This window comes from Brachyhypopomus gauderio, chromosome 16, assembly GCF_052324685.1.
Source record: "Brachyhypopomus gauderio isolate BG-103 chromosome 16, BGAUD_0.2, whole genome shotgun sequence".
In the NCBI taxonomy this organism is placed as follows: Eukaryota; Metazoa; Chordata; class Actinopteri; order Gymnotiformes; family Hypopomidae; genus Brachyhypopomus; species Brachyhypopomus gauderio.
The window spans coordinates 15,734,640-15,749,993 of record NC_135226.1 but is presented as its reverse complement, the minus strand read 5'-3'; the positions used below and the strand labels follow the sequence as shown (position 1 = coordinate 15,749,993).

The window sequence follows — 15,354 nt, the reverse complement described above, 5'->3', positions numbered from 1 at the left end:
ATTAAAGCCATTAAGTACTTTGGACGGCCTGTGATCAGCTGATAAGTAATTATGTAAAATGCAAATGATTTAAAGGGAGAGGTCACAGTGGTGGAACCGAAAGGAACATTCCAGAACATTCCAGAAACATCCAACATTCCATCTGAAACAGAAAAATAGATGTGGTTAAGTTGGAACACAGCATGGAAATGTGAAATTTGAATCACTGCTGGTTGATCTCTATGTAAAGATATAAAAATTGTAGTAAAGTATACAGGATCTCCAGAGAAATTACATTTTGGATTGAGGTCCTTCATCAGCTGTGCAAGCAAAGTGTACATATACACTTTCTCTGAAAAAGAAAATATTCAGTGGGTGGCAGTTCTGTGGGGACAAATGTCTTGTTGATGTCAGAGGAGAATGGCCAGACATGTTCGAGCTGACAGAACAGCAACAGTAACTGATCGGTCTTTACAACCGAGGCATGCAGAAGAGCATTTCTGAACGCACAACACGCCGAACCTTGAGGCAGATGGTTCAGGAAGAACAGGAAACTGAGGCTACAATTCACACAGGCTCACCAAAATTGGACAATAGTAGGTGGGAAAAACGTTGCCTGGTCTGATGAGTTTCAATTTGTACTGCGACATTCGGATGGTAGAGTCAGAATTTGGCGTCGACAACACGAAAGCATGCATCCATCCTGCATTGTATCAACATTTCAGGCTGGTGGTGGTGATGGTGCAATGGTGTGGGGGATATTTTCTTGGCACACTTTGGGCCGATTAGTACCAATTGAGCATTGTGTCAACACCACAGCCTACCTGAGTATTGTTGCTGACCATGTCCATCCCTTTATGACCACAGTGTACCCATAATCTGATGGCTACTTCCAGCAGGAAAATGCACCATGTCATAAACTGCGAATCATCTCAGACTGGTTTCTTGAACATGACAATGAGTTCACTGCACTCAAATGGCCTCCACAGTCACTAGATCTCAATCCAATAGAGCACCTCTGGGATGTGGTGGAACGAAAGATTCACATCATGGATGTGCAGCCGACAGATCTGCGGCAACTGCAACTGCATGATACTGGAATGTTCCCAGTACCTTTTTGAATCTATTCCACAAAGGATTAAGGCAGTTCTGAAGGCAAAAGTGGGTCCAACCCAGTACTAGCTCATACCTGTGTGTGTGTGTGTGTGTGTGTGTGTGTTAAGTGTGATTGTTCTACTCAAGTTAGACTAATATATAATAAGAAATTGGAATTACTTAAAAATGCAAAATGTAGCATTTTACTGCAGACGTTTACAAATTGTATTTACACCCTAAATTCTTTCATACAGATAAGATAAGAAGGGAAAAGTCTTGTTCTTTCCTACAATTGTTCACGCTTCCTGTCATCTTACGATAGACTACATAGCTTTTTCCTATGCTGGTGTTACATCTGCATACCTCGGGTTCTGTATTATACCATCAGGTGGAAAAGAACAGGGATTAGATTCAGAATGTACAATTTTCTTGACATTGAATTGGCAAGATAATATGGAAACACTGCTTGTAATCATGGATTCCTCTTGTTGTTTGTTTCCCAGCAGGTGGAGCCACTTTCACACACCAACCAGCTGTCGTCTTTAACCAACCAGCTGTCGTCTTGCTTCTACAACAGCCTGTTTGCCCTTCAGCAGAAGCATAAGAATTTCATTTAATTATTTATTTACTGTGAACTTTAAACTCAAAGTGCTGCCACACCTTAACTTTTGAGTAGGAATGGTGTTTGAGTCGTGAACACATTCAATAGTTCTCAAATGCAAAACTGCTCATTCCTAACTGTGAGCGAACTTATACCATTTTCTGTAGATTTATGCAATAATCAAGTGTGTAAAATGAACTGTTGTAGATAAAGGCACGATACATTCACTTGAGAATGTGACTGTCCATCTCTGCGTCTGTCTACCATGCCTGCCACGTGGACACTATTAGCCGAACCCACAGGTGAGTTTAGCTCACAATTCAAACAAAACTGGGTGTGGAGTGGCTTTATTTAACTCTTTGACTAAGTATGTCATCTGCCACAGGGAACCTTCATAGTCCTGTCAGGCTGCCTGAGGTAGGAGAGGTGTGTGCTGTGTGTGCTGTGTGTGTGTGTGTGTGTGTGTATACTCTGTAAAAGTATCTTGTTGGATGCAGCTGAGTCAGGATTAATGCCACTGTGTCACTTATCACACTGCATTCATCGGCAATGCTAATGTCTGACTTGGAAGTTCTCAAGTCAGTGCACAGGCAGGAGTCTCCAGAGTGCCGACTCACATCCTGGCCCCACTGTCCTAAATGGACTGAATGAACCCTCGTGCTCAGCTTTTGGCAAGCTGATTAAAAGAGGAGGATTCTCCCATGAGAAAGCTTGTAAGCATGCGACAGCAATCCTGTCTCAGATAAGAGTATACTGTGCCCTCCTGACCCAAAACACCACATGACACTTCTGTGCCATCAGTCTATATTTGTTACAGCAGTTTATACGAGGTGATGATAGTGATTCTAGTCTAGGTCCACTATAACAGTGGATAATATATAGTATATATAATATAGTGGACCTATAACACCTATGTAGAATATGAACCTTTATTTTTGACACAGCGGGAGGCGGCAACTCGGAGTCCTGAGCCAGTGGAAAGTGTGCAAAGATGCTCCTTCATGTGTAGAAATGGACAGACAGTATTCCCTGTAAACACATACAAACCGAGGTTGATGAGGTACATCTTAGTATAAACATTCGTTTCAAAAGGCTACGACTATAAGTTATCGTTGACTCAGTAAAACGCGTGTTAACAGAACTTGTTTAATTACATCTAATAGTGGTTACAAGACAACGTTCTGTTATGCGTTACGCTAAATCCACTAATAATTTGGAGGAAACTGTGCGCGACGAAACACTAGGTAGAACTTCATTTCCTACAATGCACCGCGTTTACTGGTGCTACTAACGTTTGACGAAGGGGAAAAAAACTACAAACAGTTGAGGAAAGGCGAGGGGGGTTCACGCGCTTGAAGCGGAACCGCCAACGCGTCCAGCTGGCTGTCAAAAACAGTCCACGCTAAACTTGGAAGAATTGTAGGGTTTTTTGACCCCACAAACTAAACATTGAATTATGTAGGAGAAACATTTATCACATCACTTTATAGATTTGAAGCATGTGCATGCACTAGTGTTTGCGGTCGGAGGACAGCCTTTCAAAACGGTGCCAATGCCGAGGAATGGATCCAGTGTCCGGCAAAGGTGGAAACATGGTCGCGCGTGATGAGCTGTTGGATACAACCGGTACCGGTACCGGCAGCGGCATCGCGGCGGTGGCGGCGCTCCGCCAGTGCGAACTTCTCCAGAACATCATCGATATCTCCATCTGTAGTTTGCAAGGGCTCCGCACGAGGTGCGCCTCATCTAACGACCTCACCCAGCAGGAGATACGCACACTGGAGGTAATGTCAGGGGGGACACGTTGGACCCAGTTAATGGACGGGTTTGGCTGGTTAACACTGGCTTGTGTGCTGTGATGTGTGCGCATCCACTAAAGAACATCGCCTACTGTTCATCTGCAGACCAGAAAGCGACAGACATGTATCTATTGGTATAATTATAGATATTTTTTATGGTATTGATGAGACACGATTGCCAGTGAAGTTTCACCAGTGAGGGTTTCCCTGTTGGCCTGTATCAAGTGGGCTTTTCTCTTTCTATTAATGTTGTAATGAACGTAGGGGAGTAGCTCCCTCTGCTATGCATCTTGCTTCCTGCTTTCTGAGGTCAGATAAATGTGTCTATCCACCTGCCCAATGCTTTAAGGGTTATTTGGGTACTTCCCCATAAATATGTAAATAGCATTTTAGCCGTGGAATAGTGTGCCCTTTATTCCTGTGAAGCTGTGACCCTGTGTTCAGAAGTTGAGACTGGCATAAATGGTTTTGTTCTGATTATTTGAATTCCAGGGAATACCTTTTCTCTGTTTCTATCAGAGTTTGTTACAAGACCACCGTGATACAGTGTTTAATGTATAGCATTTCAAATGAGAGAAGCCGGTATCAGGTGAGACTGTGTTGTAGTTCTAGAGTGACATGGGTATGTTGCAACACCATCTAGACACCCCCTCCCCCCAAACGTGAAACGAGAGACCATATGGTTCAGGTCCTCGACGTGCTGTATTTGAAGGCAATACCTGTGTGATTACACCTGCTCCAAGAGTTTACATATCTTCTTTCTGTTACTAAGCCTGGAGTCCATGATTCTGTGATATCTGTATTTTCAAAAGTTCACAAGGAAAATGGATCACAATTTACTATCATGTTATGACAGAATGACGGATCATAAAAGTATGGCTCTGTTGTGAGGAGTCAGCACATACCTGGTGATTCATAAGGTATGGATGACCCAGGAAGAAGCTGGAGCTCATCCTGGCACCTTTCCACGTCTCGTATCTCTAAGCAGCCACAAAGGTTTAAAGTCCACCATGGCAAACCCGTAGGTCTACAGGTGCCGTTGAAGCACTGACTGGTGTTTTACTTGGAATGGTAGATGTTCACACGTCTCCTCTGATGCTCTCCTGTCTGAGGCCTGTGATGTCAAAGAACTCCCTCTTCAAGTGGGTTTCTCTCACGGGCACCTTCAAGAACATGGGTAAATGGTCTTCATGTCAATTATGAATTATTCCCATTTGTCATGGTTGACTCGCGGACAGGCAGGATGTGACGGACGCAGTTTTCCTGAGATGGACGTAATTCGCTCACGGACGAAATGACACGGTGACAAGTGTGGTCCTTCTGGCGAGTTTCTTATATATATCAGCCCTACTCCCTGCACATTTCAGAGTTAGACATTACATGCGAACGGAGTGAAGACTAATTGTGATCAAACTTCAGGAAATATGCTGGGAGAGCTGTAAATAACGAAAGAGCACCGGGAAAGTCTCGGCAGTGAACGTACCAATAACAGCGCGTCGCTGGTCTAAACAATTGGGAGAGACGAAGAGACCCCAAGAGTTGAGAAACGCAGGCAGTGGGACGCCCGGACGTTTTCTCTTTTATTCCGTGCCTTCAGCGATCGCGGCAACTGCTGAAATTTATTATATTTTCATGTTTGCTGCAACAGATTGGCTGGATGTGGGACATCATGTAATCATCTGCAATTGTGTGTATTGACGCCCATTACCAGAGTGATGAGTGATGGTGAAGGCGTCACTAGGCACAATGTGGTTTGTCTCAAGTTTGTCAAGTTTTGCATTGGCATAGCAAGCAATATAGTTAGCAGTGGGTGTTGAAAGTTTTGATCCTAATAATGGTTTTGGTAACGTGGTCTCCAGAATATCTGGATTAGCTGGGTTTGTACTTTTAGTGCACATCTGCACATTGTCAGTGTGAGAATACGCTGAACAGTGCAAGTGCACAACTACCAGTGTATTCACTTTCAGGTTATGATTACTTCCTGAAGTGGCTTTGCTATGTGGTGTTCAGTTCTTTTCAGTTTACATCAGCCTGTACCACAAAACATGGTCGCATTACTGTTTGAAAGGTAATGGTACTTTGGTCCTGATACACTATTGTCACCTGTTTTTTCATTTCAATCCACTGCTGGGTTCTGGATTAGGACTGTTCTCCCAAAACAACCAGCACATCCATCAAAAGGAAAAAAATGTCCATCTAGAAGAATGATTAAATGTCCAGAGGAACTAGAATTAGACAATTACCTCTAATATAGAGGAACAATTACGTATCCATCTAGAGTTGTAGGTTGTCTCTGGGTCCTTGGTGCCGGTGTATGTGGAAACATTTGTCAGAACTGAAGTGCAGTGTGTTATATCTGTTGAATCATTGCAGCTGTGATCACACCAAAGTAACTAGAATGATAGCATGGCATTGGAAAGTGGAGCATCACGTCCATCTGTGATGTGCTCTGTGTCATATTTCTAATCTCTCTATTTTTAGTTCAGGCCTTGCAGCCGATACCTTTTGAAAAGCCTGGCTTGTGTGATAATCTCACACACTCCTGACCTTAACACTGCGTCCTGTCTAATCAGTGAACTGGTGTATTAATGACACTCGCACGCATATTGCTCGGCAACAGTTGGCATGCCTGGCTTTTACGGGGTCTGTTAAAGCTCTTTCGTTGAGTACGAGCAGAGCTCAACCTTTTGGAACAACAGATGGAACTGTTTTTAAAAAACTCCTAAGATTTGAAGTCACCCTATAGGTCAACACCCAGCTATCTAGTGACGCCCAAACGATGAGAATTCATGAGATGGCCAAGGATCAGCTTTTGACGGCGTTCACTTGCTGACGTAACCTATAGTTGTGTATTCTGTTAAAGGATCTCTTAAATCATGCAATGCAGAGGTTCCATACATTTACATCCTCTGTTCTCAGCTTTGGCTTTATTAGCGTTCAGATTTCTGAATTCAAGATCATGTTTTAAATCCATAATGTTTATAACTATAATCTGATAACTAAATGCTATTTAAATCTTCACTAATCCATGTACCTAGCATGAAATATCAGTATTTCATAAACAGAAGGTGCTTGTCTGAAAATAGAAGGTGTCTTAAGTTTAAACACCCTTTCATGTTTGGCATGTTATTGTATACTCGGGTAAATTTAGATCACCTTGAAGGTCAAGATAGTGATCTGCTTTGTCCTTAAGAATCTGCAAGAGTTTCTTTTTGAGGACCGTCATCAGAATTCAAAAACACAAAGCAAAGACCTCTGTAGTTAAAATTTGTTAAAGGTTTATTCAGAATATAGAGAAAGCAAAAATAACTCTGAAATAATATCTGCTAGAAAATAAAAAAAACAGTTCTACAAATAAGGGCAAAATGTCCAAAGAATTTCAATTCCTCTTGAGCACAATTCAGATTGCTGATGCAGGAAAGTTCTGGGGAACGCAAGCCAAGATCAGGTAGACATAGAACAATTTCAACTGCCAGGAAATAGTTAGATGCAAAGCAAAACCCACAAGCAGGCATTGCTGAAGGAGAGCGGACTTGCAGTTTCAGTGTGTACAATAAGAAGGTGTAGTGCACAGGAACGGGCTGCTTTTGCAGGTAGAGCGTAAAAAAACCAAACGGCTTCTGGAGAAAACCCAAAGGTTTCTGACAGAGGAACTTGGCTTGATGAGATGAAAGTCTTTGCGTTTAATTATCATAACCAGAAATGCTGTGTTTGCATGGAAGTCAAGATGGTGCATGAAGATAAGTGGGCCATCCCTGCTGTGAAACGCCAAGGTGGATCTCTGCAGTTTCGCAGTCCGCCGGCACGGGAAGTTTGGTCGAGGTTGAGGGCAAGATGATGTCAGGATTGTGAGAAATCCTGGAACCAGATGCGTGCGCATCATCTCGGGGGGGGGGGGGGGGGGGGGGGGGGGGGCTGTACGTGGGGGGCACTTAGACGTTCTGGCAGGACGACAAACTGTTGCAGGAGGAGAAGGTTCAACCTTGCGTCGCTGAGCAGTGGTGGTGTGGATGGTCATAAGTGTAGCGCTACTAGGTGTGTATAGAACTTGCAGGATCTGAAGGCTTTTTGTCAAGAGCAGTGGGTTGCTTGACCGTTGACACCAATCGTGTACACAGATGCGTACACGGCTACCACATAAATCTACTTGTGCCAGAAGCTACAGTGAGGATATACGACACTGAGGGTGTGTAAACGTTTGAACGAACTAAAACTTTGATTTTAATTCGATTTCCATTGTTAAATGTCAGTTTATCTTTGTGGTAAATGGATAGTTTAGAGGAGTATTCCTTTAAAGAAAATGTTTCAGAAATGATCAACAGATTCCAGATTCTAGGTGTGTGCTCTATGAGCTGAAGAACTAATACGTTCTTGTTCTTCTGCCCATCTTACCTGAGAAATGAACACATTGACCTTGACATGCATTGCGCACCTGTGAAACAGAGTCAGCTGCTAAACTTGTTGATCCTGTTTACCTGTGCCTGCCTACCTACCAGATCTATTTTAACCAGCCAAGACCCTTTAACTTGTAGGTGTAAACCATTTTATGGTTGGGTTTGTCTTGTTTGTTTGGGTCTGTGTCTTGGAGGGACGGGACTGCTATAATTGCTCTTGTATGCTGCTCGTCACGCAGAACCAGTTCTAGATGCAAACCTTTGAATGCACTTGAGTTTGGATCTCACTCCAGAAACACACTGTCATGTTTCTCAGTGTAAAAAGTGGATGTAGATGCATGATTTATATAAGACTTGTAGTTGGAAATAAGGATGTTTGTCTTTTTACACTTTCTATGGAACAAAAATGAACCAAGACTCTGAAGACCGGCAGCTAAAGCAGCACATTGGGCCACTAGACCAACTGTTTGTTAGTATCAGGAAATCCCCAATGTGGTTTCTGTCTTTTTCACTCTCCCCCCAATTCTTGTTTCTCTTTCTTTCCTTTACCAGCATTTCTGTTGTCTTTGTTGTCCTCTTTACGCTTCTCACAGCTCTTTTCCACACACAAATCTTGAGGGCTAAAATTAGTGCGTGTCACACTTTTTACACAATTTTACATAATTTTCTGAAAATTACAAAGTATTCTGGAACCTTCCCTTTTCCCATCTAAACTTCTGATCTGTTTCGTCACGTGATGTGAAACATTCTCTATGTTTCTCACAGGACAGAAGGCCAGTTCCAGCATCTCAACCAACACCACACGCGTGTGCACAGTTTTCCATGATGTTATCCTAGCATGGGCTCATACAATGAAAATGGGTCTCTTGTAGTCTGGAGCACAGTGTACAGCTACCTTACTCTACCACGTGGGAACATGAGCCGCCCTGGTCTAAAGTTACTCTCATCAGCATTTACAACTGGGATGGTTCTCTCATGCTTTAAAATCTTTCTGCAGGTCCGATGATCTCACGAAGCTCCGATCTGCACACGTGTTTTGTTTGTTCTTCGCCGGGGCGTCCGTTAACCTCCCGGCAGATCGTGGGGTACAGACAGAACTTGCTCTGGTTGAAGTTGCACTTGGTAACCCGGTGTCCCTTTTAACGGTCGGGTGTTATATGCCTCATGCCGCGAGCACTCTTCTCTCCTAATTACCTCACAGCTGATCACCTGGGAGCCATTATCACGAAGTGAATGCCAGCGTTCTGCTATGCTCTACTTGCTCAGGTAGCCTCCATCGCTCTGACAGGGCGCCGTGGTAACGGACACCATTAGCAACTCGCTCCGTGGCCCCCGATCGTCGCCTCCTCCCTCCACCTCCTCGCTCCACCTCTGCCCTGATTAATCTGACGCCTGCTTTTGTGTTGAGGCCACTGCTCTTGCAGGTCCAGAGGGGCTGGCTGTATTACCTCCACCCCCCCCGCCCCCTCCACCCGCACCACCAGGTAGAAGCACGCGCAGGCCATTGTCGGACTTGATTTTGGGCTAAGCTGGCCCTGGAGAGGTGTAATGGAGAAGGTTGCCAGGCGTGGAGGCGTTTGGGACTGAGCTGCTGGAGTGTTGGAGTGACACGCACGCACACACACACACACACACTCGTGACCTGCCTGCACACATCGGCTGCTACTCCCTAGCTGCTGAAACTTTAATGGTGCTCCTCTCTTCACCTCTCATCTCCTCTGAGCACTATTCTTCTGCGCAGGCTTTGCTGGTGCAAAAGACAAAGCAGGTGAGCTGAGGGAACTGCCGCGGTGAACTCCATGACCCCACTGTCGTGGAGAACTGTGGCTTACCGGTTCAGAAGATCCAAACTGGCACTGTAGTTCTGAAGATGTGGCTAAGGGGACCTCCTGCACTGTAGCACAGATCACCCGAAGTTAGAGATTTGATGGAAATCATTTGTGTGCTTCAGATACCTGCTCATGAACTCTTGTGAAGTTTGTCCATGTAAAATAAATGGTCCTTTATTCAGATTGGAGCGAATGGATTTAGACGGCAGCTGGACTGTCCACGTTGTCTCGGTGACTGCTGAGTGAGTCTGCACAGAGCAGGTGGGCAACCCTGGCATGTCTGTGGTTCAGTCTGTGGTTCGTCTGTGGTGTGATGTCATGGAGGCCTGGTTCTTCCTGCTGCCCCAGTGTCACATCCGCTGTGTTGTCATGACCACAGAGCAGAATCCCCCCCCCCCCAATCATGGGGAAGACAGACCAGACTCCTCCACTATAATAACTGTTGGTTATTTATAGTGTGTGTCCTGGTACGAGAGTTCGCAAGATAAGTGGAACAGAGAGTCTAGCCACAACAGAGTTGTCACACGATTGTCTTCAGGAAAGTATAGCCCAGGGCCGTTTGTGATTTGCCCCACAAGAAAAGGTCTGACAATAATGGTTAATGTGTCCATTATCATAGATCCTACAGAAATTCTGAATGTATTTTGAAAATTAATCCTTTAGGCCTTGTGTTTATTATGGAAAAAACACGAGTGAATATAATGCCCATGTTTCTTAATTTGCAACCCTCACACCGTGTTGATTTGTGTACTGTTGTGTCATTCTGGACCCATCCCACTAACCATTTGCCCAATTCCAAAGCTTGAGCACTCCTGGTAAAAGCCTCGTGAAGATAATGCAGTAATGAGAGCTGATCATTGATACCCACCTAAGGAAGCAGTGCGGTGGGCCGCACTGCTTGGCTGTGTGGCGATAGCCCGGTCTGAACAGCCGTGGTTCTGACAGCTGGGTCGGGTCGTGGGCCCCCAGGGGGTTGGGCAGTCCCAGCTCTGCACTGTTCAGGCATGTCCTTTCGCCAGTGGAGCTCTGTATTAATGTCACACACACACACACACACACACACACACACACACAGAGAGTACAGTACACTAGAGTTTGTAGAGTATACACTGTTTCTTGCATAAACCAGTTTTTGCACAAATAACCACAGAGTCGGTTTCTCTCTCTTTCTCGAATTCTGCACCCCCCCCCCCTTGCTAGTAGCAACAGGTTTCGCCCCCCTTTTGGCCGTCATCTGTGGGGGATTTCCTCATGTCAGAGGCTCACTTCTCAGCAGCCTGCGAACCCTGTTCATTTGCATACACAGGAGTGGGTACAGAAACCCACTGAAACATCAGTTGCATTCACACACACGCCTCTTCTAGCACATCTTTCTTCACATGGATTTGACCATAATTTCAAAGCAATGCTAACTTTTCGTTTGACGTTCCCAGAGATTTGCTGGCTTACTGTTTGAGTGTTTGTCATTTTAGCCCACACTCCAGGGCTGCTGCTGGTACCATACTGGCAGTACAGTTGCTTAGCTTGCAGTCATTTTCATGTTCACGCTGATGTTTAAGAGTGAATTCATCAATTCTTCTGACAGGTTTTCTGATTGAGAGGTATGCCTTTTTTTGTTATGAGGAGGTGTGATTTAAACCAGTCAGTAAAAATCAGGAAAAATACCCGATTATTCGATTAATTGTGCCGATTATCCGATTAATTGACACAGAAGTGGTTTATGCAGGATGGTTCCAGACTGTCTTCTGGAAGAACTACATTTATATTGTTATTAAAGCTGTAGGGAACAAGAGGAATGGAACTGAACTGTATTTAATATGATTGATTTTTTTATTAACTCAAAAAAAAAGATGAGCTTTACAGTCTTAAGTTCTTGTGTGGTTTGTGTGTGTTTGCCCCCTACAGGTGAAACTGGTGAAGTACATCAGCACACAGCTACAGTACAAGCAGAAGGTTCCAGAGTGTGAGCGAACTCTGACCCTTGACTCCTACCCACACCTAGTGGACTGGCTCTATACCATCAACTTCCGTCCTGAGCTCATAGAGGTACTGTATGGCTGGGATTGAACACCTGGGTCTGGGAGCATGTGTTCTCTGTGCACCTGCATGTATGTCTTTAGTGTTGTTGCATGTAGAGAGAGTTTTGTCTGTTAGACATTTTCTTATTATTTGAGTGAATGTAGAAACGTGCTAACTTTATTCAAGTTTACTTATGTTAGGGGTTGATGCTAAGCGTTTGTAGGTTGAGATGGAATTCTGAGACATAAATGTCAATGGTTTATCAAATCTTATGTAAAAAAAATAATGTAATAGGAATAAAGAAGGATTCAGATTTTTATTTCTACCATGAGATGGCAATGAAGTTTTTCTTGCCTCTAAGCTAAACTCTTCGTGTGTGTTCACATGGATATGTGCCTTTCAAACTCTCGAAATGCCTCATGGGGAAGCTATCTGTAAAAAGGATTGGGTGAGAGAGAGAAAGAGAGAGTGAGCTCTGTGTCTGTGTGTGTGTGTGTGTGTGTGTGTGTGTGTGTGTGTGTGTGTGTCTTTTCACACCTTTTAATATCTTCATGTTAATCATTATTAGAATTGTTCATATTTTTAATTGATTTATTCATGTTGTTCTATAACACTGCTTTGGCAGTACTGTAACTGGATATGGTCATGCCAATAAAGCTCACTGAATTGAATTGAGAAAGAGGGAGGGGTAGGGGTGGATGGTAGAGAGAGAGAGGGAGAGAGGGAGGGGTAGGGGTGGATGGTAGAGAGAGAGAGGGAGAGAGGGAGGTGTGGCAATATTGCTGCTCTCACAGCCGATCCAGCCCTTAATGCCAGAATGTGCTGAGTTAGCCTCTCTCTCCAACTCACTCCAGACTCCCTATTTATACCCCCACCCTCTGCTGGCTAGACACACACACACACACACACACGCTATCACCCAACTGGTCAGAACAGGATTCCACTCAGACTTGGTGACACATCACTTTGTTTACCGTTGGTAGATGAGATGCAGGAGCACAGGTGGGAGGAGCCTGCATGGTTGAGTGACAGCTGGAAAGAGGGAAGGAACTTTCCTCAGTTCTGATGCCGGCTGAGGACGTCATGTGTGACATTAGCGGTTCATGTGCTGCATGTGGGATCGTTTGCTTGCTTGCGTGTGTGTGACTGCTTGTTTGATTGTATATATTGTTGTCTCGACTCTTGTCGGCTAGTCACTGTCCCTTTTTAAGCTCAGCAGAAGCTGTTGATACCCTGGACTCCATACTGCATGATTCACAGGGCCGGAATGCACACGTGCGTCTGGTGCCCGTCTGGGGGCCGTCTGGGGCCCGTTTGCTCGGCATACCATCACAGAGAGCCGCTGGTTCTCAGGCCACTCTAAGCAAGACGTGCGTCGGCGGGGCTGAAGCCCTAAGCTGTGTGCGAGGCTGTTTTCCCAGGAAGTACAGAGGAATGTCCCTCCAGGGAGACAAGATCAGGCTGGCCCTCTGAAAAGGAATTCGTATGATTGGATGGTTCAGGGAAATGTGCTTTGTGTGTGCATTCATCTAAGCCCTGTGAAAGCAGACAGGCTCGTGTGTGTGTGTGTGTGTGTGTGTGTGTGTGTGTGTGTGTGTGTGTGTGTGTGTGTGTGTGTGTGTGTGTGTGTGTGTGTGTGTGTGTGTTGGAGTAAACTCGCAGCTCACACTTATTTTTTTCATGCTCTAAATTGTAATAATGTAGCCTAATGATTCTGGTGAATTTACTCACCATCACAAGTGGGCAGGGTGAGTTTCACACCCGAATTGTGGTGTTTAGACAAGTACGGTTTTTGTGCAAGTCGTCATTGCAGAACTCGGTGATGCAGTTTGGCCCCTGTGGCTTTAGCAAGTCTCTGTACATTTAGCAGGTTACACCACGTTCTGGGAAATGAACGGCTCTTCCAACAACGAAGCCGTTTGGATTCCCATTTGACTCCGTGAATGCTCCCTGTTACCATGACTCATCGGTTTGCTCCTTGAATTTCCCGATGCTTGGTTGTAGTTCAGCGTGGTGAACAGGGCCGGTGCCGTTTGGCATCGTGCAAACAAAAAAGGTATTTGCAGACCATTCGCCTGCACTCTTACTCTGGAAGCAAAGCCTGGAGTTGATCGCTAATCGAGGTCAGCCAAGTCGGCTGAAGGCAGTGGCCCGTTTGCCCGGGCGGGACGTTCAGGACGCACATCCTGTAGATCCACAGAAGGAAAGGAAGTGAGGAGCCCGATGACAAAGCAGCAGACTCCCCCAAAGCGGCGTTTCCTGACCTCTGACCTTCTCCCTGAGTCTTCTCTCCCATCTGGCCTTATATGGGTCCCTCTCGGGGGGGGGGGGGGGGGGGGGGGCAGGAACGCTTCTGCCGGGGCTAACGGGAAGCTAAGCTAAGCCCCTCCCACTCCTTGCTCAAAATGCATCTAACCTTTTAGATCATCCTGAGCCATTCCTTTTAATGAGAGTCATGGAACGTGTTAATGCAAGTGCTCAGGCAGGTGTCCACCAGAGGCATTTACATGAGAGGAGGGCTGATCACGGGCCACAGGAGGGAGGGTGGCCACAGCGGACAGGAAACGCTAAAACGCTGATCAGATGCCATTGATGTGGTGACAGAGAGAGAGAGAGAGAGAGAGAGAGAGAGAGAGAGAGAGAAACAACAGGTGAGAGAAAGAAAGAGGGCAACGAGAAAAGGAGACAGACAGAAAGAGAAACTGGGAGTAAGAGCAGGAGGGGGACACGGAGAGGGCGAGTCAGAGAGAGACATAAAGAAAGGGGAGGTCAGAGAAAAGGAGGAGGGGAAGACGTTTGGGTTTGGGAGGGGAGGAAACAGAAGGCAGCCACTCTCAAACTGGGACTAACTTGTGAAGGGAGGCGAACACTTGGTGTGTGGGACATGATCGTTGAGGAAGGGAAACTTCAGAACAGCATTTTTTTATGGTAAGACATTTCAACACCCAACACTCTTCACTACAGTCTTCGCCCTCTTTACTCTGCACTTGGGACTGGTGGTTATTTTCTGCTCTGGTGTTGTGGTTTCCTGTCTGTAACAACTCCCCCCCCCCCCCCATGTGCTGTTAGCTACAACAGTACACTGCTAACATTTCAAGTCTCGCACTACTTTCGAGTCTGGGCTTAATACATCTGCCAGCATGGGTCTACGTCGGGGGTTCTGATGATAACGTGCGTGCGGTTTCGTCGCGTGACGCTCTGCTGCGTGCCGTGCCGTGCCGAAACTCTGTGTCAGGTGGCCGTTAGGGAGGATCCGTTTATCGGTCATGGTATCATGGTTTACAGCCCGCTGTGTTTAATGATCTTCTGAAAGGGGTTTTCCTTGGAGCTCATAATTGCTGTGTGTGCGTGCATGAGTGTGTATGTGTCTGTGTATGTTTTTGTGTCTGTCTGTGTGCATGTGCACATACAAACACGTGTCAACAGGGATGACGTGTTTGTGTTTCGTTTAGTGTACACTCTCCAAGTGTCACTCCACAAGTTACATCAACACTAAACACGGGCAGGGAAGGCATGTTCAGACATCATCTCGGCGTTAGGTATGTGTCAAGCCCATTTCAACTGACTCGGTATTCCGCCCTAGCTTGTCTCTATAACAAATGTCAGACAATACTGTTTGCTTTGTTGCTCGTACCAGT

The 15,354-nt window shown here is 45.4% G+C and overlaps 1 protein-coding gene and 1 long non-coding RNA gene across 5 annotated transcripts in view; one reads left to right on the top strand and one right to left on the bottom strand.

Annotated features, from left to right (window-relative positions):
* Nucleotides 1-2,628: 2,628 nt before the first annotated feature.
* LOC143477216 (uncharacterized) lies at nucleotides 2,629-4,802 on the bottom strand. The gene is made up of 3 exons (XR_013121521.1): nucleotides 4,380-4,802; nucleotides 4,194-4,271; nucleotides 2,629-2,704 (listed from the first exon to the last, which is right to left on the bottom strand). It is a non-coding gene; the product is annotated as an uncharacterized LOC143477216 (long non-coding RNA).
* The window catches only part of LOC143477214 (kinase suppressor of Ras 1-like), a 29,441-nt gene continuing 17,077 nt past the window's right edge, over nucleotides 2,991-15,354 (top strand). Inside the window, exons 1-2 of one of the 4 annotated variants that reach the window (XM_076975732.1) lie at nucleotides 2,991-3,459; nucleotides 11,603-11,743. In XM_076975732.1, the coding sequence (XP_076831847.1) occupies nucleotides 3,238-3,459; nucleotides 11,603-11,743 (363 nt within the window). In that variant the 5' untranslated portion in view covers nucleotides 2,991-3,237. Of the gene's footprint in view, nucleotides 3,460-11,602; nucleotides 11,744-14,083; nucleotides 14,645-14,794; nucleotides 15,256-15,354 lie in introns of those variants that run through there. The other 3 variants (XM_076975735.1, XM_076975733.1, XM_076975734.1) reach the window with 3 other exon arrangements.